The 23145-nt window shown below is 51.2% G+C and overlaps 1 protein-coding gene across 1 annotated transcript in view; it reads right to left on the bottom strand.

Moving 5' to 3' along the window:
• LOC140428883 (guanylate cyclase soluble subunit beta-2-like) overlaps window positions 1–23145 on the bottom strand; it is a 107582-nt gene that overhangs the window by 60870 nt on the left and 23567 nt on the right. The window contains exons 6-8 of the mRNA XM_072515530.1: window positions 10225–10385; window positions 8500–8599; window positions 6562–6752 (exon numbers count right to left, since the gene is read on the bottom strand). Of these exons, the coding sequence (XP_072371631.1) occupies window positions 6562–6752; window positions 8500–8599; window positions 10225–10385 (452 nt within the window). The remainder of the gene's footprint in view (window positions 1–6561; window positions 6753–8499; window positions 8600–10224; window positions 10386–23145) is intronic.

The raw sequence follows: 23145 nt of genomic DNA, 5'->3' as shown, positions 1-23145 counted from the left end.
TCAGTGCAACCTCCAAAGTCTAACTTTCAAATTCGGCGGCCCTATACCCCCCCTCACTGTCTGCAGCCTCGCAACCCTCAAAGTCGACCCGCCTTCCCTGTTTGCAAACCTCACCCTGGATTGCAAACCCGTCGCCACCAGGAGCAGACGGTACAGTGCCCAGGATCGGATCTTTATTAGGTCAGAGGTCCAACGGTTACTGAGGGAAGGTGTCATTGAGGCTAGCAACAGCCCCTGGAGAGCTCAAGTAGTGGTTGTAAAGACCGGGGAGAAGCATAGGATGGTCATCGACTACAGTCAGGCCATCAACAGGTTTACGCAACTTGACGCGTACCCTCTCCCCCGCATATCCGACCTGGTCAACAGGATCGCGCATTATAAGGTCTTTTCCACAGTGGATCTTAAGTCTGCCTACCACCAGCTCCCCATCCGCACTAATGACCGCAAATACACTGCTTTCGAAGCAGATGGGTGGCTCTACCACTTCTTAAGGGTTCCCTTCGGTGTCACTAATGGGGTCTCGGTCTTCCAACGAGAGATGGACCGAATGGTTGACCGGTACGATTTATGAGCCACATTCCCGTACCTCGATAATGTCACCATCTGCGGCCACGACCAGCAGGACCACGACACCAACTTCCGAAAATTCCTCCAGACCGCAAAAATCCTTAACCTCACGTATAACAAGGATAAATGCGTGTTCAGCACCGACCGCCTAGCCATCCTCGGCTTCATAGTGCGTAATGGAGTTATAGGCCCCGACCTTGAACGCATGCGCCCCCTTATGGAGTTCCCCCTCCCGCACCGCTCCAAGGCCCTGAAGCGCTGCCTAGGGTTTTTTTCCTACTATGCCCAGTGGGTCCCCAACTATGCGGACAAGGCCCGTCCACTGATCCAATCCACAGTTTTTCCCCTGTCGATAGAGGCCCGTCAGGCCTTCAGCCGCATCAAAGCAGACATTGCAAAGGCCACGATACATGCCATCGACGCGGCCCACCCCTTCCAGGGCGAGAGCAACGCGTCCGATGTAGCTCTGGCGGCCACCCTCAACCAAGCGGGCAGACCCGTAGCCTTCTTCTCACGCACCGTCCACACCTCCAAAATCCGCCATTCCTCAGTCGAAAAGGAGGCCGAGGCCATAGTAGAAGCTGTGCGACATTGGAGGCATTACTTGGCCGGCAGGAGATTCACTCTCCTCACTGACCAACGGTCGGTTGCTTTCATGTTTGATAATGCACAGTGGGGCAAGATAAAAAAGGACAAGATCTTACAGTGGAGGATCGAACTCTCTACCTACAACTATGAAATCTTGTATCGTCCCGGGAAGCTAAACGAGCCTCCTGATGCCCTATCCCGCGGCACATGTGCCAACACACAAGTGGACCGCCTCCAAACCCCCCACGAGGACCTCTGCCACCCGGGGGTCATTCAATTTTTCCACTTCATCAAGACCCGCAACCTGCCCTACTCCATCGAGGAGGTCAGGACAGCCACCAGGAATTGCCAAATCTGCGCGGAGTGCAAGCCGCACTTCTACAGGCCAGAGAAAGCGCATCTGATAAAGGCTTCCCATCCCTTTGAACGCCTCAGTATGGGTTTCAAAGGCCCCCTCCCCTCCACCGACCGCAACACGTACTTCCTGAACGTGATTGACGAGTACTCCCGGTTCCCATTCGCTATCCCCTGCCCCGACATGACCGCAACCACCGTCATAAAAGCCCTCCATAGTATCTTTACGCTGTTTGGTTTCCCCGCCTACATACACAGTGACAGGAGGTCCTCCTTTATAAGCGACGAACTGCGTCAATTCCTGCTCAGCAAAGGCATTGCCTCGAGCAGGACGACCAGTTACAACCCCCGGGGAAACGGACAGGTAGAGAGGGAGAACGGAACGGTCTGGAAGACTGTCCTACTGGCCCTGCGGTCCAGGGATCTCCCAGTCTCCCGCTGGCAGGAAGTCCTCCCGGATGCCCTCCACTCCATCCGGTCACTGCTCTGTACCACAACCAACCAAACACCTCACAAACGTCTCCTTGTCTTCCCCAGGAAGTCCTCCTCTGGGACCTCGCTCCCAACCTGGCTGGCAGCTCCCGGACCCATCCTGCTCCGAAAACATGTGCAGGCGCACAAATCGGACCCATTGGTCGAGAGGATCCATCTCCTCCACGCTAACCCTCAGTACGCCTACGTGGCGTACCCCGACGACCGACAGGATACAGTCTCCCTATGGGACCTGGCTCCCGCTGGATCCCCACACACACCCCCGCCACCAGTCCTACCTTCCCTCCCACCGGCGCACCCCACAGCCGCCCCCTTCCCAGGTCAGTCAGTCCTTCCACCGGCCCCGTCTAGGGGTGATGAAGCTGCCACAGAAGCCAAAGCCACGCTCCCGGAGTCACAGACGCCCGAACCTCCACCGGCAGCCCCACTAAAGCTACGATGATCGCAGAGGCTGACCAGGGCCCCCAATCGATTAATTGCTTCATTTTGAAATGTACATTACTGTTGTAAATAGTTAAGATGTAATAAGGCAAATGCTGTACAGAGATATTACGGGACCTTCATAACTGTAACTTCTACCACTTTACCACATTGTAATATGAAGCCACCACCCCGCCGGACTCTTTTGTAACAGGGGGTGAATGTGGTAGTCTGTGTTAGAAGGATTACGGTACCTGGTAATGCCGGAATACCATTGGTGGAGAATGTACTTGTTCCCATTGGTTAAGCCTGTATGTTAGCTCCGCCCTGCAAGGAGGAGTATAAGAGCCAGTGCCGCCCCAGCAGCTTTCTTCTGTACCTGCACTGCTGGGGGAAACATCTAGCGTATTAAAGCCTTCAATTGTCTCCAATCTTGCTTCTGGAGTTATTGATCGTGCATCAGAGGTGTTGAATGATTTGTACACCCTGACTATCACTATAGCTATCACCAGTTGAAAGAGACAGAGTGATGCTGCCTCGTGTGTTTTATAGGTGTAAGTCCCCCTCTGGTGTCCTGTCTTGTGATTGGTCGTGTTCTGTTCTGTACATTGATTGGCTCACCTGGGTGTCTGTCACTGCCTGCTTTTACCTCATGATGTGAATGGGTGCATATTATGACACGCTCCACATCCACTGTATTCACAGTAGGTTCTACCATGTGATGTCTCTTAATGCCAGCAATTCTGTCACAAACACGGGGCTTGACAAAACAACCTTGTTTTAAAATGTCTCCTTTGAGTTAATGTGAAAAAGAATGTCCTCTTTGGGGGATGGTGAGCTCACACTAAACGTCTGTCCAGAGACAGGCCTATGTGATCTGGTTGGCATTGGGAAAGAAATTCAAACCAAGACCTATTGAAATCAAGTGACAATTTTCATACCCTGACACAAAAAGAGGGACAGCTGTTTTTTGTAGACAGATACATGGAAAGGGAGACAAAAGGAGCTATTCCTGTGAAGAGCAGGAAACGCTGTTTTTGTGTTACTGACCAACCAGGATCATAGAATTTACAGATCATAGAATTTACAGTGCAGAAGGAGGCCATTTGGCCCATCGAGTCTGCACCGGCTCTTGGAAAGAGCACCCTACCCAAGGTCAACACCTCCACCCTACCCCCATAACCCAACCCAACGCTAAGGGCAATTTTGGACACTAAGGCGAATTTATCATGGCCAATCCACCTAACCTGCACATCTTTGGACTGTGGGAGGAAACCGGAGCACCCGGAGGAAACCCACACACACACACGGGGAGGTTGTGCAGACTCCGCACAGACAGTGACCCAAGCCGGTATCGAACCTGGGACCCTGGAGCTGTGAAGCAATTGTGCTATCCACAATGCTACCGTGCTGCCAGGATGCTGGTAAGAGCTGGTTTTCTGTTTGAAAAGAAGGCAGAATAGATGAGACTTTTGGAGCTTTAAGGAGCAAGGAGCCACCAAGTTAGCAATGCTGGTGGAATTTGATTCTGGCATGCTCAAAATGAGTGGAATGATTTTCAAAGCACGCCGGAAGATTCAACTTGACATGGCAGAGACAAGTGAGCTCGCGGTAAAGCTTGGAGTAACTTGGGACTTAATCGTTAATGCTGCAATGTTCCAGAACTGTGGGGTAGAACAAAAATATTTAATGTGACATATTTTGTGTGAACATATAAGATAGATCATACAGTGCAGAAGGAGGCCATTTGGCCCATCGAGTCTGCACCGACCCACTTAAGCCCTCACTTCCACCCTATTCCCATAACCCAATAACCCCGCCTATCCTTTTTGGTCACTAAGGGCAATTTACCATGGCCAATCCACCTAACCTGCACGTCTTTGGACTGTGGGAGGAAACCGGAGCACCCAGAGGAAACCCACGCAGACACGGGAGAACGTGCAGACTCCACCGAACCTGGGACCCTGGCGTAGTGAAGCCACAGTGCTAGCCACTTGTGCTACCATGCTGCCCCATACCGTGCTGTGGTTGGTTAGTGCAAAAGTACCTTTTCTTTCGTTTGGAGTATTAGTTGCCTGTTTAGCCTATGTTGGGTTTAATTGGTTTATTACAGTAAACATCTTAATGTGAAATCTCATCCTTTGGCTATTTCCTTCGGTCACTGGGAAACTCATATCTTGTTAGACATTACCAGTCTCTATGGGGATCATAACAATGTATAAACTTTTGATGCATTCATAGCCAAGCCCACTCTGCTGATTTAAAGGGGTTTTCCATGTATATATTAGTAGTTCTGATGATCTGTAATATGTTGTCTGAAAGGTTAGTTTCAGAAATAGATTAAATAGTAACTTTCAAAAGGACGTTTGGAAAGAAAGAAAATGGAACTAATTGGGTAGCTTTTCCAAAGAGCTCGCACAGATATGATGGGCTGAATGGCCCTTCTTTTTAAGAGCATTAGAACATAAGAACTAGGAGCAAGCGTAGACCATCTGGCCCCTCGAGCCTGCTCCGCCATTCAATGAGATCAAGGCTGATCTTTTGTGGACTTAGCTCCACTTTCCGGCCCGAACACCATAACCCTTAATCCCTTTATTCTTCAAAAAACGATCTATCTTTATCTTAAAAACATTTAATGAAGGAGCCTCAACTGCTTCACTGGGCAAGGAATTCCATAGATTCACAATCCTTTGGGTGAAGAAGTTCCTCCTAAGCTCAGTCCTAAATCTACTTCCCCTTATTTTGAGGCTATGCCCCTCAGTTCTGCTTTCACCTGCCAGTGGAAACAACCTGCCCGCATCTATCCTATCTATTCCCTTCATAATTTTATATGTTTCTATAAGATCCCCCCGCATCCTTCTAAATTCCAACGAGTACAGTCTTAGTTAAATCTCCCTTCTCATCCTCTAAAGGATAAATATTTACCTCAGCCACTCTTTTTTGTTTTATTTATTTGTAGAAACGTTTACTATCTGTTTTTATATTCTGAGCAAGTTTACTCTCATAATCGATCTTACTCTTCTTTATAGCATTTTTAGTAGCTTTCTGTTGCCCTCTAAAGATTTCTCAGTCCTCTAGTCTCCCACTAATTTTGCCACTTTGTATGCTTTTTCCTTCAGTTTGATGCTCTCCCTTATTTCCTTCGATATCCACGGTCGATTTTCCCTCTTTCTACCGTCCTTCCTTTTTGTTGGCATAAACCTTTGCTGAGCACTGTGAAAAATCGCTTGGAAGGTTCTCCACTGTTCCTCAACTGTTTCACCATAATGTCTTTGCTTCCAGTCTACCTTAGCTAGCTCTTCTCTCATCCCATTGTAATCTCCTTTGTTTAAGCACAAAACACTAGTGTTTGATTTTACCTTCTCACCCTCCATCTGTACTTTAAATGCCACCATATTGTGACCGCTCCTTCCGAGAGGATCCTTAACTATGAGATTATTAATCAATCCTGTCTCATTACACAGGACCAGATCTAGGACCGCTTGTTCCCTCGTAGGTTCCATTACATACTGTTCTAGGAAACTATCGTGGATACATTCTATAAACTCCTCCTCAAGGCTGCCTTGACCGACCTGGTTAAACAAATCGACATGTAGATTAAAATCCCCATGATAACTGCTGTACCATTTCTACACGCATCAGTTATTTCTTTGTTTATTGCCTGCCCCACCATATAATGTTACTATTTGGTGGCCTATAGACTACTCCTATCAGTGACTTTTTCGCCTTACTATTCCTGATTTCCACCCAAATGGATTCAACCTTTTCCTCCATAGCACCGATGTCATCCCTTACTATTGCCCGGATGTCATCCTTAAATAACAGAGCTACACCACCTCCTTTACCATCCACTCTGTCCTTCCGAATAGTTTGATACCCTTGGATATTTAACTCCCAGTCGTGACCATCCTTTAACCATGCTTCAGTAATGGCCACTAAATCATCGTCATTCATGATGATTTGCGCCATCAACTCATTTACCTTATTCCGAATACTATCATTATATCATTCTATGATTTAAAATAATAGATTGATTTGGAAAGGTTTATGCAGTAACCTTAGTAGTTTGGCACCTCCAAGACCTCCAAGAAGATTTGACATCATTGATTTAGACGTTTGCTGCAAAATAGTAAAATCTACCTCTTTATCCAACTTTTTTTCCTTGGACTGCTTGCTTGTCTCTGGCCTCTCCCTGCATCGCTGTGATAGCTTCTTTTGGACAACAAGAAAAACCACATGCTCCATCATTTCCGTGGATTCTTCTGAGTGGTTAAGGATTTCCATCTCCACCTCTGTATCAAAGAAATCTTTGGCCACAGCTTCTATTATCCCTGGAGTTTAGACATTGAAGGAAAGAGTGATGCGGTTTCATGGGATCTGTTTAAATGTTTAACTTTGCTACCTCCAACTGGAAGGATTATCTGGGAAGGGTGCGGAGAGGAGAACTGATCAGGGAGGATGGCATGCTTCGAACCCCTCTCTGATTTTCCTTCCAACAACTTGAGTACATAATCTATGTGAACACTCCAGTACAGTACAGTTAAAGTAAGTGGGCGCAATCTAGCGGCCCCGTTAACCGTGGCTGCTAATTCTCATGAGCGCCCAGAAATGGGATTTACCCCTCCATTTCAGATCTTGCCCACCCACTGCCAGTGACATGATCAGGTTCGTGCCCAGTGAGGACGTGAATCTGATATCCATAGATTTAAATCAATTTTAATATAATTAATATGCTTGACACAGTGGGTGAAATTCTCCTACCCGCCCCGCCACATTTCTGCCCCGACCGGCCGGCGGGAGTCTCCGTAACACCGGCCGGTCAATGGGGTTTCCCATTGTGGGGCATCCCCACGCCGTCGGGAAACCCCCGGGCGCCGGCAAAACGGAGACTCCCGCCGGCGGAGAATGACGCCCCATAGCTCTCGTCCACAACTCCCTGGTGGCATGCGTCATGGTTTTGTAAAATCTGTAGACCTCGGGGGTTGAAGGACAAGACTGGGCAGTGCCCCAGCAGTGCCAAGGAGGAAGTGCCGAGGGGGCAGTGCCAAGGGGGTACATGAAGGGGCAGAGCCAAGGGGGCTCTGGCGGTGGGGGTAACCCTCTTCCATTGGTAGGCGGTTCTCCTGATGGGATGGGGAGGGGAAAGCCCCAATATTCCATAGGGTGAAAGGGTAGAGGGGAGAGATCCAATGCCTGCGATCTCTGTAGGGTGGGGTCCCTATATCCGTGTCGGTGGGGTCCTTAAATGTAACCTTTTCAAGGGCGCCTAATCTCAAAATCCCGGTTGTTCCAGTGTGTACAGGGCCCGCCCCTCCAGCTGGCTGTGTAATCCTCACCAGTGTTGTTAAATCAGGTGAGAAAAGGCATCTCAGAAGCCAACAAGTTTTACATCGCTTCCCTCGCCTGACCCAACACTATGCAATTGCCTTTCTGTATTTCTTTCCCTCTGGGTTCTGTTAGGGATGCATTTCCTCTCAGTACTTCATCCAGGCAATGGTTAACATCCAGGCTTACAAGTTAATACTTAGCCCACAATAACCGGTTGATTGCATAAACCTATCGGGTTAGTCTTCATGAATACAAGACCACCGACATCAGTGCAGCCAGAGGGCATTCACACACTGCTGCTTGAATATGGAAGTTCACTAAAAGACTCAACTGGTGGACCCCATTTCATACCATTGGCACAAAATTATAATTTTTATGCTCAATTGAGAAACATAAATAAAATAAAAAAGAAATGGGGTTTTGGCCTTCCTTCAGCCAAGGTTTCATCCTATGGAGTTAGAGCAACTCTGAGAAAATTCTGAGCCAGAATTTTGTTCCACAAAAGAACAAGGGGAAGGTAACATGAAGGAAAAGTGTGAATTGTGAGAACCAGCTGCTCTAAGAGCTTCTGCCTATCGAAGGACAGATCAGCGATTCTGATTGGAAGGCAGAAGAGGTTCAAAGGGTTGGATGGCCTATTCCCGCTCCAAGATGCATGCAATATCTAGCAGGAATTCACCTATAAGCAATTAGAAAATGCTTACACACTTTATTAATTGAAAGGCAATTGCCAGACCATGGGCGTTTTACCTGGGACTATATGACAGAGGCCTCTTCTGTCAGAATAGTAATGAAGCCACATCTCTCCATCTTCCCTCTTCTCCACTCGAAAAGATGGTGCTTTCATCTCCTAACAATCAGATAACACTGAAGCTTTTATCGGTCGGCATATTCAATTTGTAAAGTATATTTTGGTGTTTATTTTCAGAGTTGAAATATAAAGGACCAACATTTTTGGCACTGTGCTTTCAGTTAGAGAATCTGGAAGCAGATTCAATAGTGACCTTCAGAAGGGAATTGGATATATACTTGTAAATCCCCAGGTCAGGAAACAACTGGAAAATAAGACACACACTGTGACATTTAAAACGCACAGCGTATTGGAAAACATGGATTTCTGCATTTCCCAACCAAATCCCCTCACCCCACTCCTCGCAAAACCTGCACCTGTCAACATCAGATTCTCTCTTTGACTACACAGGTACTGTCTGACCTGCTGAGTGTTTCCTGCAATATCTGTTTTCATTGATAATTGAACTCTAGTCCACTTATCACCATTGCCCCAGTAGCACTCTCACCTCTAAATCAACAACTAATGGATTCGAGCCTCAATCCTGAGACTTTTGCCCACTGTCCTGACAACATCTCTGTTCAGTTGGTGAGGGAGTGTTGCACTGTCAGAGGTGCAGCATCTTCTGGGTAAGTTGTGAAACCTAGCCCTCTCAGGTGGATGTAAAATAACTCCATGCCATATTTTGAAGAAGGTGTCCTCATCAATATTTAACCCTTAGCAACGTTGTTAAAACAGGTCATCTGCTTCTATATCCTACTGCTGTGTGTGGGAACCAGCTGCTCTAAGAGCTACTTGCCTATCGAAGGACAGATGTGTTTCCTACATAACAACAGTGACTAACTTCAAAATCTCTTTATGTGCCACTATCAGCACCCTTCTTTGTCATGATCACTGCCATTCACATTCCCTTTGTCTTTCTGCCCACAACATCTTTATCAATCTCCACCTATCACCGGCCCCCTATCCAGCCCCACTGCTCTATGCCACCCCCACAACAGTATAAATCTCATCCTGTTTCCAGTTCTCTCTAGCTTTGGGGCGGCACAGGAGCACAATGGTTAGCACTGTTGCTTCACAGCGCCAGGAACCCAGGTTCGATTCCCGGCTTGGGTCACTGTTTGTGTGGAGGCTGCACGTTCTCCCCGTGTCTGCGTGGGTTTCCTCCGGGCGATCCAATTTCCTCCCACGAGTCCCGAAAGACGGTGATGTTGACGAACGTGAGGTGAATCGGGCATTCTGAATTCTCCCTCCGTGTACCCGAACAGGCGCGGAATGTGGCGACTAGGGGATTTTCACAGTAACTTCATTGCAGTGTTAATGTAAGCCCAATTGTGACACTAACAAAGATTATTATTATTATTGTTACCTACAAAGTGTCATCCAAGCATAGCTCCCTTCTCTCTCCACAGACTCTGTCAGACCTGCTGAGATTGCCCAGCATTTTCTGTTTTTGTTTCAAAAGCACATCATTGGTTGTAAAATACACTGAGATGTCTTGACTTGTGAAAGGTGCTACAGGTCTTAGAGTCTCTTAATTTGTACATGGCTGTTTCAAATCTAGAAATAATCTAATTATACTCAAAGTTGAGCCATTACAATTAATTACTGGCAGAACTACAGTTACCAAGGCCTTGCCTCAGGTTTTATAAAGCACAGTATATTTTTCGGGAGAGCTCAGTTACCTGATATGACAGAGCAAGGTAACTGTGGAGGGCATCTAAGTTCTCGACAAATTCCATCAGCGAGCCTCCCAATGTTCGCAGCATCCTGTCATACCCGGACGCCTTGCAGAAAGTGAAAAAGTATCCTCCAAAGAGTTTCAGAACAGCTTCAGCAGGCAGATCTGTGCAGCAGAAGAAGAAGATTTGGTTATTTGTGTTGACTAATATCCAGCTACTTGAAAAGACATTTTTTATTCGCTCTTGGGATGTAGGTGTCGCTGGCAGCATTTTGCTGCCCATCCCTAATTGCCCTTGAACTGAGTGGCTTGCTGGGCCGTTCCAGAGGGGGCAGTCAAGAGTCAACCACATTGCAGTGGGTCTGGAGTCACATGTAGGTCAGGCCGGGTGAGAATGGCAGATTTCCTTCCCTGAAGGGTATTAGTGAGCCAGATGGGTTATTACGAAAATCAACAATGGTTTCACAGTCATCATTAAACTTTTCATTCCAGATTTTTATTGAATTCAAATTTCACCATCTGTTTGGTGGGATTCAAAGCTGGGTCCCCAGAGCACTGCCCTGGGTCTTTGAATTACTAGTTCAGTGACAAAACCACTACCCCACCACCTCCCCTTGCATATTTGAACACTTCAGATCTGCAATTTTGAGGAATTCATTGAGGAATTCTCATTCCAGCACATCCCAACAAGTACAGCTGAACCCCACTGTGAATTGTTGTGCGATTAATTAGTAGACCGTTGTTAGTACAACTATTAAATATTCTTTATCAAACAGTGACTTTCCACTCCCCTGAGGAAGTGTCATTAGTTACATTATATCTCAACTCTTCTAATTATCTCTGAATATTGCAAGTACAATCCAAGGAGGCTAAAATACTGAGATGCTAAATTAATGTGTGTGAATTAGTGGACACCCACATGGATATAAATTAGTAGCAAATGGGTAGCTATATAAATGAGTATGCAATGGGAAGCACGGTAGCACAGTGGGTAGCACTGTTGCTTCACAGTGCCAGGGACCGGGTTCGATCCCCGGCTTGGGTCACTGTCTGTGTGGAGTCTGCACGTTCTCCCTGCGTCTGTGAGGTTTCCTCCGGGTGCTCCGGTTTCCTCCCACAAGTTCCGAAAGACGTGCTGTTAGGTAATTTGGACATTCTGAATTCTCCCGCTGTGTACCCGAACAGGCGCCGGAATGTAGCGACAAGGGGCTTTTCACAGTAACTTCATTGCAGTGTTAATGTAAGTCTACTTGTGACAATAAAGATTATTATTATTCACATATGCAAATGAGTAAACACATATGTGTGTAAATTAATAGGCAAGTACATATTTATAAACTAATAGATAGCTTATGTATGTAAATTAGTGAGTAATCCACATGTAAATTAGTAGGTGGTCCACATGTATGGAAATTACACGTGATCCAACAGTATGTAAATTAGCAGTGGCCTGTGTATGTAAATTGGTAGGTAATCTACGTTTATGTTAATTGACAGATAACACACATGCATTAAAGTGGTAGGTAATCTACATGTATGTTAATTGATATACACGTATTAAATTGATAGATAAACTACATGTATGTTAACTGATAGCTAACACGTGTATTAAGTTGGTAGGTAATCTACATGTATGTTAATTGATATACATATTAAATTGGTAGGTAATCTACATGTATGTTAATTGATAGATAACACACATTGTCACGGAAAAAACTAGCCAAAACCTGTAGGTTTCGCAAAGGTCTTTTATTATAACACGAAGTTCGTGGAGGGAGTTAGAGTGACCACCGTCCTTCTAATTGTCCCCCCCCCTTACAAGAGTATAGCAGTACTTTATATGGTTTAATAAGCAATATTATGGAAAAACAAGGCATTCCTTTGATAAGCCCAGACACAGACAAGCGAACAGAGTTAAACAACAGGCCTTGAATTCCCAGCCTATGGACAATAATAATCGTCTACTCTTAGCAAAATGTGCAGCTGTGCACTTGTTTACATAGTCTGGCCTTCTGCCTATTACATGCAGAACGTCTTGACTGAAATAAAGCTAATATATCCATAATGCTTTGCCAAATGCCTATTGCCATGAAATATAGTCAAGCAGCCAGGTAAGAAGGAGTACAGGGTATTAAGGCAACTAATCCGACAACTAAAGTTCCTTCCACACACATGTACTAAATTGGTATGTAATCCACATGTCTTGTTGATTGTCCTTCAAGGTGAAGATGGCCCTGTTCACCATCTGGAGTGTTTGGTTGGGTTCTGGTGAGTGCGTAGGTGCTGCGAAGGCTGATCTACACCCAGAAGGTTCTGCTGCAAAGAATATAGGATACCGCGGATGATTGAGTTTTGGACACATTGCTGGCTCTAAATTCTTTCTCTTAGTGTTTTCTCTCTGCTTCTGATATGTGTTTAAAGGAGGCTGCACAGTTATTTTCTTTTGTTACACCAGGTGCAGCAACCCTAGGCGAGCTTCTCCCAGAACCTGAAGTCAATATAAAAACTCCTACATGAAGTCTCCAGAGTGTCTTTGTAGCGTTTCGTCTGACAGCCATGAGAGCCCATCCCAGATACAAACTCTCCACAGAAGATGCGCTTTGGAAAGCGAGTGTCAGGCATTCTGGCTACGTGACCAGCCCATCTCAGTTGTGACTGTCTCAGTATGGTGTGGATGCTTGGCATGCCAGCTCAGGTGAACACCTCAGTGTCTGGTATTTTGCCATGCTATCTGATCTTCAGAAGCTTCCAAGGGCAGTTCAAGTGAAAGTGGGTGAGTTTCTTAGCATAATGCTGCTACACAGTCATCTCATGCCGGTACGAACCCTCTTATTCAACTGCGCCATTGTAGATGCTATCTCGATGTTCCATGTTGCTTCTGCATTTTGTGTAGGAATGTTGGAGAGAGCTTGTTCAATTGAGTTCCTGAGATGTGATGACCAAAAATGCATGCAATGTTCCAGTTGTGACCTAACCAGAGATTCATAAACCTACATCATAACTTCCCTGCTTTTGTACTCAATCCACCTATTAATGAAGTCCAAGATCCTAATGTCATGGAAAGAATTGTGCCTCTTCCTGCCCTGTTTTATTGTATATCCCAACTCAATGCAACAAGCCTTTGGTGAGTATAAAAATAAAGTTTATTTATTCTCACATACTCACCCAGATTTAAACAGAACACAGACACATTTATGCTCCCACAGACACTCACACACACAAAGACTAGATATGGATAAAGGTTTGCACTTTTACTGATTACAGTTGTCTCAGATTCTGGTTTATGATCTCCAGTCTCCCATGTGGCAGGCCTGTAGTTTCTTGGATGGTTTTGATGGTTTCCTAGTTCCATTACGGGTTCATAGGCACTCAGGAATGCAACATTTGCTATTAACTTGCAGCGCTCTCAGTGGGCAACAGGGAATAAACCTCACAGGTTTTCCCCATTGGGAGAGTCCAGACCTCTTTAATTGATCTGCCACTTCAGGTGATCTGCCAGTTTCTAAAAGGCTGTGAAGAAAGTTTGGGCATCCCCTTCCTCAAACCTGGGCATTAGTCGAGAATACTTTAAGAAACCAAACCATGGGCGAAATTCTCCGTTATCGGCGCAAAGTCCGCCGATCGGCGCAAGAAAACGGCGCAAATCCGACTTGCGTCACGTCGGAAAAATGGGTCGAAAGTCTCCGGCCCGAAATGGGCTAGCAGCGACGTAACGGGATCCGCGCTTGCGCACGTGGTTCACGCCGTGCAGCGTCATACGCGCCGCACGGCGTGACGGCTCATAAGGCCGCGCTGCTCCCCCCCACCCGACCGGAACACCTGACCGGAACACCCGACTGGATGGCTGGCCGCCGCTCAGCCCCGAGGTTCGAGTCACGGGATGTGGAGGCGCTCCTGGACGCAGTGGAGCAGAGGAGGGACGCCCTGTATCCCGGGCACGGCCGCAGAGTTGCCCCACGCCACAGCCGGCGTCTGTGGAGGGAAGTGGCAGAGGCCGTCACCGCTGCGGCCCTGACACCACGGACAGGCACCCAGTGCCACAAGAAGGTGAACGACCTTGTCAGAGCAGGCAGGGTGAGCCTCCCCATATCCCCCCTCCCCCATATCCCCATATCCCCCCATCCCCCATACCCCCCCTCCCCCATATCCCCCTCCCCCATAGCCCCCATGTCCCCCCTCCCCCATATCCCCCCTCCCCATATCCCCCATGTCCCCCCTCCCCCATATCCCCCATATCCCCCCTCCCCCATATCCCCCCTCCACCATAGGCCCCATATCCCCCCTCCCCATATCCCCCCTCCCCCATGTCCCCCATATCCCCCCCTCCCCCATATCCCCAAGTGAATCCAGCCCTAACCTTCACCTCTGCAATGCACGCACAACCGATGGCGTGCATTCATATACCTGCCTAACAATGTTGCCTTTTACCCTTGCCACCCCCCCCCCCCCCCCACAGGAGAAGCGCGCACACAACAATAGGGAGCATGTGAGGACTGGAGGAGGCCCCGCTGATGAGAGGCCACTGACCGAACACGAGGAAAGGGCCCTGGAACTGGCTGGCGGACCTGAGGACCGGGAGGTTGCTGATGCAGAGGTCGGGGGCGTACTAGCAAGTGAGCCACCGACAGCCCGTCCCCATATCCCCCTCCCCTATATCACCCTCCCCCATATCACCTGATCACTGCCTGCGTGTCTAACCATGCATGCTTCATTGTGTATCGCAGGACAAAACGTCCATGCACCCATCCCCGCAGATGCAGACCACCCACAGGATGCCCCTCGGAGGCCACGGGAGACGGAGAGACCCGGACCCTCCAGCATGCGACGCCCGCAGGATGCCACTCGGAGGCCACGGGAGACAGAGAGACCCGGACCCTCCAGCATGCGACGCCCGCAGGATGCCCCTCGGAGGCCACGGGAGACAGAGAGACCCGGACCCTCCAGCATGCGACGCCCGCAGGATGCCCCTCGGAGGCCACGGGAGACAGAGAGACCCGGACCCTCCAGCATGCAATGCCCGCAGGATGCCCCTCGCACACCACGGGAGACGGAGAGACCTGGAGCAACAGGGAGACGACACCCCCGTCATGTGCGGGAGCGACCACCCAGCGACGAGGGGGGCAGCCACAGGCCCCCGTCACATCCGAGCCAGGACACCACTACCCAGGACACCACTACCCAGGACACCACTACCCAGGACATCACTACCCGGGACAGCACTGCCCAGGACACCCCTACCCGGGACAGCACTACCCAGGAAGACGAAATACCGGACAGTGACTCAGAGTGGATGGGTGGAGACGAACCCCCACCCCAAAGTGCCATGGACTCCGAGTGGGACGAAGAGCACGACACAACGCCACTGCTGTCACCAACACCCTCCACCATCGCAGAAATACTCACCTCGGTTGGGCACTTTAGTGATGAGGCGTCTGGTACACTCACTGGTGCGCACAACACAGCCGTCCCGGTACAGCAGGTGGAGGTAGGAGCAGCAGAGGGGCCGGGCAGTTGGAGGGCAGCCCAGCCCAAGCGAACATCTGCCGCCCAGATGGATCCCGGGTTCCTGGAGTTACCACACCCACACATAGATCTGATGCAACCACCGACCCGGAGACGAGCGAAGAGGGTGACGGCCGGCTTGCGGCGGCTGCAGTCGCAGGTGGAGGAGTCCACCCGCGTCCAGGAGCTGGAAGTGGTGCCGGTCATACGTGCCACCCAGGCCGACACCGCACGGGTGGCGTCCGCAGTGGAGGCAATGGGTGCGACGGTGTCAGACATGGGGAACGGTTTGCGAGGCCTGGGGCTTTCCGTGCAGGCGGCGTCTGTGGCCCAGGACATGGCTGCCCTCTCACAGGAGGCCATGAGCCAGTGCCAGCGCCAGATGGCAGAGGTGCTCAACACCATAGCCCAGTCTCAGCAGGCCATAGCCCAGTCTCTGCAGGCCATGGCCCAGTCTCTGCAGGCCATCGCTGAGGGCATCGGCGCCAGTGGCCATGTGCGAGCCGGCGTCGCACTGTCACAGACAGGGTTTGCCAACCCCCTGGACTCCATGGCTGCAAGCCTGCAGACCCCTGTCGATACCAGCACGGGCCTCCAGGACTGGCAGCGCCAGATGCCGGGGGGGCGTTGGATGGCCAGTCCGTTCGTATCCCCCACCCATGTAGAGGCCTGGGGGCCATCGGGCACCCCGAGGGAGGAGGAGGTGGTGTGGTCCGTCCCGGGTCCCCCTGTAGGGGAGGTCTAGGAACACCGCAACACCTCGGACTCCCCCCCTTCCGTCCCAGGTGCATCGGGTGGGCAACGGGCAGGACAGTCTGGCAGCTCGCCATCCCAGTCGCCCGGGCCGCAGCCTGGCCCATCTAGGCCAGGACGCCCCAGGAAACGGCTGCCAAAGGGATCCAGTGTCAGAGGGCAGGAATCACAGGAGTCCACCTCCAGTTCTGCTGTACCGTCTGGGGAACCACGTAGACGTAGTCAAAGGGCCCGTAAGGCCAAACAATTAGACACTGAGTAAGTTGGCACGGGTGGAGGGCACAGATGAGTTTTAGGGGCTAGGGCACGTGCATGAACTCCTTTGGTTATTAAAGTCAATGTTACACCTACAGAAGCTGCCTTTGTGCTCTGTCCAAAGCGTGCGGGGGTGTCATGTACGTTGAGTGCAAGTGTGTGTGTGAGGGGTGGTCTTACCTCAGCCCCAGGTGAGTCTGCCCCGTTCCCCCTGGGCCGCCATCAACATCCCCCCGGGCAGAGGACGGGACCGTGCGCTGCAGTGTCACAGCCGCATGCAGAGATGGTCCGGGTGGATGGTGGTTCTGTGGCCATGGGTCAGACATAGTCCAACGATGTGGAGCCAGGAGCTCACCGCAGGGCGGGTTGTCATCATCCTCCATGGCCTGCAATAGACACGCGTCCACACGCAACTGTGTGAGCACGGCCTGTTGTGCCGCAGGTGGATCGGCAATGGGGGGGGTGGTGTGCATGCGGGTGGGGTGGGTGGGGTTGGGGAGGGGGGTGAGGGTGCTGGGTGGGTGGATGGGTGGGGGGTGTGGGTGGTCGGCTGTTGCCATGGTGTGCGGTCAGTGGCCATACTACCCGATTCCCACGCCCATCTAGTCAGTGAAGCGGGCGGCTATCAGTCTGTCCTGTGCCCGCTGGGCCAGCCGGTAACGGTGGACAGCCACCCGCCTGTGTCTACCCCGTCTGCCCTGACCATTACCCCCATCCCCCTCATCTGGGGAGGACTGCGCCTCTTCCTGCAGCTCCTCCACGCCGCCCTCCTCTGCCTGCGGCACATCGCCCCTCTGCTGGGCTATGTTGTGCAGGACGCAGCACACCACAATGATGCGGCCGACCCTATCTGACCGATACTGGAGGGCGCCCCCAGAGAGGTCCAGGCACCTGAAACGTATCTTCAGCACGCCAAAGCACCTCTCTATCACTCCCCTTGTCGTTACATGGGCATCATTGTAGCGGTTCTCCGCCTCATTGCGTGGCCTCCGTATAGGCGTCATCAGCCACGATCGCAATGGGTAGCCCCTGTCACCCAGCAACCAGCCCCTCAGCCGGGGATGGCGTCCCTCGTACATGCCGGGGATGGATGACCGCGACAACACGTATGAGTCGCTTACACTGCCTGGGTAACGGGCGCAGGCGTGCAGGATCATCATGCGGTGGTCGCAGACCACCTGTATGTTCATCGAATAGGTCCCCTTCCTATTGGTGAACACGGCCCTGTTATCTGCAGGTGGCCGCACGGCGACGTGCATCCCATCAATCGCGCCCTGGATCATGGGGAACCCGGCCACGGCAGAGAAGCCGACGGCCCAGGCATCTTGGCTGGCCCGGTCCACAGGGAAGCGGATGTAGCGGTGCGCCATGGCATATAGGGCATCTGTCACTGCCCAGATGCACCGATGCACCGATGTCTGCGATATGCCGGACAGGTCCCCACTCGGTGCCTGGAATGACCCCGTTGCATAAAAGTTCAGGGCCACCGTAACCTTGACGGACACGGGGAGAGGGTGTCCCCCGCCAGTGCCACGCGGTGACAGGTGTGCCAGCAGGTGGCAGATGTGTGCCACGGTTTCCCGCCTCATCCGGAGTCTCCTCCTGCATTCCCGGTCCGTGAGGTCCTGGTATGACTGCTGGGGCCGGTACACATGGGGCACCCTCGGGTGCCTCCGTTGCTGTGGGGCCGCGACGTCCTCCTCCCCCTCCTCGTCCTGTTGGTCAGGTGTCCCTCCAGCCTGGGCGGCTGCCGCCTGTCCCTCTGCGGCAGCCTGCACCGCCTCTCTGGCACGCTCCTCCTCCTCCTCCTCATCCAGGGCAACATAGGCATTAGCGGCTGCCGCCACGGCGGCCAACATCGCTGGATGATCGGAAAACATGACGGCCTGGTGGGGGGGGAGGGGAACGACGACATGTCATCATTGCCCATATCCCCTCCTCCCCCCAGCCAGGTGGCATGGACCGCATGGGTCCAACTGTTGGAGGCTGGCACCTGGCCAGGTGGACCAACTCACTTCCCCTCGCATCCCCCTCCCCGGCACGGACCCCAACCTCCTCCCCGGCAAGGACCCCCCATCCCCCTCCCCGGCACGGACCCCCCATCCCCCTCCCCGGCACGGACCCCCCAACCTCCTCCCCGGCACGGACCCCCGTCCCGGCACTCCCCCGGAGCCCAGCCCACTCTAACCACCCCACCCCCCCCCGCCGCACACACACACACACACATCCCGAGACACACCTCTCCCCACACATTCAGACTGCGGCCACGCCATCGCCTGCCCAGAGCCAACCCCCCAGGCCGTCACTCACCTCCACGCTGGTCGGCGTGAACCTGGAGCACAGGGTCACGCCGATGAAAAGGAGGTTTAATTTACGTTGACGTGAACGGTCATCACGTCGACGGGACTTCGGCCCATCCGGAAGGGAGAATATCAGCAGGCCAAAAATCAGCTGCCTTGCGCAGACCCGTGCCATTCTCCGACGGCAGCGGCGATATTAACGCCCCGCCGACTTTTCTCCCTTCGGAGACTTCGGCAACCGGCGGGGGTGGGATTCACGGCGGCCAACGGCCATTCTCCGACCCTCTGGGGGGTCGGAGAATGACGCCCTATGTTTCTAAGTTTTTTTTTTAAATAATATTTTATTGAAAGTTTTTGGTCAACCAACACAGTACATTGTGCATCCTTTACACAACATTGTAACAATACAGATAATAATGACCTTTTTTAATTTAAACAAAAACAACAACAAATAAATAAATATTAAATAACAAAAAAATAAAATAAAAACTAGCCCTAATTGGCAACTGCCTTGTCTCAGGCCACACCCCCCCCATCCCCCCCCCCCCCCCCCCCCCCAAGTCCTGGGCCGCTGCTGCTGCCTTCTTTGTTCTCCCCCATCTATCTTTCCGCAAGATATTCGACGAACGGTTGCCACCGCCTAGTAAACCCTTGAGCCGACCCCCTTAGGACGAACTTAATCCGCTCTAACTTTATGAACCCCGCCATATCATTTATCCAGGTCTCCACCCCCGGGGGCTTGGCTTCTTTCCACATTAGCAATATTCTGCGCCGGGCTACTAGGGACGCAAAGGCCAAAACATCGGCCTCTTTCGCCTCCTGCACTCCCGGCTCTTGTGCAACCCCAAATATAGCCAACCCCCAGCTTGGTTCGACCCGGACTCCTACTACTTTCAAAAGCACCTTTGTCACCCCCATCCAAAACCCCTGTAGTGCCGGGCATGACCAAAACATATGGGTATGATTCGCTGGGCTTCTCGAGCACCTCGCACACCTATCCTCCACCCCAAAAAATTTACTGAGCCGTGTTCCAGTCATATGTGCCCTGTGTAATACCTTAAACTGAATCAGGCTTAGCCTGGCGCACGAGGACGACGAGTTTACCCTGTTTAGGGCATCTGCCCACATCCCCTCCTCAATCTCCTCCCCTAGCTCTTCTTCCCATTTCCCTTTTAGTTCGTCCATCATAGTCTCCCCTTCGTCTCTCATTTCCCTATATATATCCGACACCTTACCGTCCCCCACCCATTTCTTTGAGATGACTCTGTCCTGCACCTCTTGTGTCGGGAGCTGCGGGAATTCCCTCACCTGTTGCCTCGCAAAAGCCCTCAATTGCATGTACCTGAATGCATTCCCTTGGGGCAACCCATATTTCTCGGTCAGCGCTCCCAGACTCGCAAACTTCCCATCCACAAATAGATCTTTCAATTGCGTTATACCTGCTCTTTGCCACATTCCATATCCCCCATCCATTCCCCCCGGGGCAAACCTATGGTTGTTTCTTATCGGGGACCCCCCCAGTGCTCCGGTCTTTCCCCTATGTCGTCTCCACTGTCCCCAAATCTTCAGTGTAGCTACCACCACCGGACTCGTGGTATAGTTCCTTGTTGAGAACGGCAGTGGGGCTGTCACCATAGCCTGCAGGCTGGTCCCCCTACAGGACGCCCTCTCTAATCTCTTCCACGCCGCTCCTTCCTCCTCTCCCATCCACTTGCTCACCATTGAAATATTGGCGGCCCAATAGTACTCACTTAAGCTCGGTAGTGCCAGCCCCCCCCCTATCCCTACTACGCTGTAAGAATCCCTTCCTCACTCTCGGAGTCTTCCCGGCCCAAACAAAACCCATGATACTCTTTTCTATCCTTTTGAAAAAAGCCTTCGTGATCACCACCGGGAGACACTGAAACACAAAGAGGAATCTCGGGAGGACCACCATCTTAACCGCCTGCACCCTCCCTGCCATTGACAATGCTACCATATCCCATCTCTTGAAATCTTCCTCCATCTGTTCCACCAACCGCGTCAAATTTAGCCTGTGCAATGTGCCCCAATTCTTAGCTATCTGGATCCCCAGGTAACAAAAGTCTCTTGTTACCTTCCTCAACGGTAGGTCTTCTATTTCTCTACTCTGCTCCCCTGGATGCACCACAAACAGCTCACTCTTCCCCATGTTCAATTTATACCCTGAAAAATCCCCAAACTCCCCAAGTATCCGCATTATTTCTGGCATCCCCTCCGCTGGATCCGCCACATATAGTAGCAGATCATTCGCATATAAAGATACCCGGTGTTCTTCTCCTCCCCTAAGTATTCCCCTCCATCTCTTGGAACCTCTCAGCGCTATCGCCAGGGGCTCAATCGCCAGTGCAAACAGTAATGGGGACAGAGGACATCCCTGCCTTGTCCCTCTATGGAGCCGAAAATATGCCGATCCCCGTCCATTCGTGACCACACTCGCCACTGGGGCCCTATACAACAGCTGCACCCATCTAACATACCCCTCTCCGAACCCAAATCTCCTCAACACCTCCCACAGATAATCCCACTCCACTCTATCAAATGCTTTCTCGGCATCCATCGCCACTACTATCTCCGTTTCACCCTCTGGTGGGGCCATCATCATTACCCCTAACAACCTCCGTATGTTCGTGTTCAGCTGTCTCCCCTTCACAAACCCAGTTTGGTCCTCATGAACCACCCCCGGGACACATTCCTCTATTCTCATTGCCATTACCTTGGCCAGGACCTTGGCATCTACATTGAGGAGGGAGATTGGTCTGTACGACCCGCATTGTAGCGGATCCTTTTCCTTCTTTAAAAGAAGCGATATCGTTGCTTCTGACATAGTCGGGGGCAGTTGTCCCCTTTCCTTTGCCTCGTTAAAGGTCCTCGTCAGTAGCGGGGCGAGCAAGTCCAAATATTTTCTGTAAAATTCAACTGGGAATCCGTCCGGTCCCGGGGCCTTTCCCGTCTGCATGTTCCTAATTCCTTTCACCACTTCTTCTACCGTGATCTGTGCTCCCAATCCCATCCTTTCCTGCTCTTCCACCTTGGGAATTTCCAGCCGATCCAAAAACTCCATCATTCTCTCCCTCCCATCCGGGGGTTGAGCTTCATACAATTTTTTATAAAATGTCTTGAACACTTCATTCACTCTCTCCACTCCCCGCTCCGTCTCTCCATCTTCGTCTCTCACCCCCCCTATTTCCCTCGCTGCTCCCCTTTTCCTCAATTGGTGTGCCAGCAATCTGCTCGCCTTCTCTCCATATTCATACTGTACACCCTGCGCCTTCCTCCATTGTGCCTCTGCAGTGCCTGTGGTCAGCAAGTCAAATTCCACATGCAGCCTTTGCCTTTCCCTATACAGTCCCTCCTCCGGTGCTTCCGCATACTGTCTGTCCACCCTCAAAAGTTCTTGCAGCAACCGCTCCCGTTCCTTACTCTCCTGCTTCCCTTTATGTGTCCTTATTGATATCAGCTCCCCCCTAACCACCGCCTTCAACGCCTCCCAGACCACTCCCACCTGAACCTCCCCATTGTCATTGAGTTCCAAGTACTTTTCAATGCATCCCCTCACCCTTAAGCACACCCCCTCATCCGCCATTAGTCCCATGTCTATTCTCCAGGGTGGATGCCCTCTTGTTTCCTCCCCTATCTCCAAGTCTACCCAGTGTGGGGCATGATCCGAAATGGCTATAGCCGTATATTCCGTTCCCCTCACCCTCGGGATCAATGCCCTACCCAACACAAAAAAGTCTATGCGTGAATAGACTTTATGGACATAGGAGAAAAACGAGAACTCCTTACTCCTAGGTCTACTAAATCTCCACGGGTCCACCCCTCCCATCTGCTCCATAAAATCCTTAAGCACCTTGGCTGCTGCCGGCCTCCTACCAGTCCTGGACTTCGACCTATCCAGCCTTGGTTCCAACACCGTGTTGAAGTCTCCCCCCATTATCAGCTTTCCGGTCTCTAGGTCCTAGCATTCGCCTCATAAAATTGGCATCGTCCCAATTCGGGGCATACACGTTTACCAACACCACCATCTCTCCCTGTAATTTGCCACTCACCATCACGTATCTGCCCCCGTTATCCGCCACTATAGTCTTTGCCTC

Source organism: Scyliorhinus torazame, chromosome 8 (assembly GCF_047496885.1).
Source record: "Scyliorhinus torazame isolate Kashiwa2021f chromosome 8, sScyTor2.1, whole genome shotgun sequence".
Classification (NCBI taxonomy): Eukaryota; Metazoa; Chordata; class Chondrichthyes; order Carcharhiniformes; family Scyliorhinidae; genus Scyliorhinus; species Scyliorhinus torazame.
Note: the sequence above shows the minus strand (reverse complement) of the source record. Positions and strands in the feature narration are given on the sequence as shown.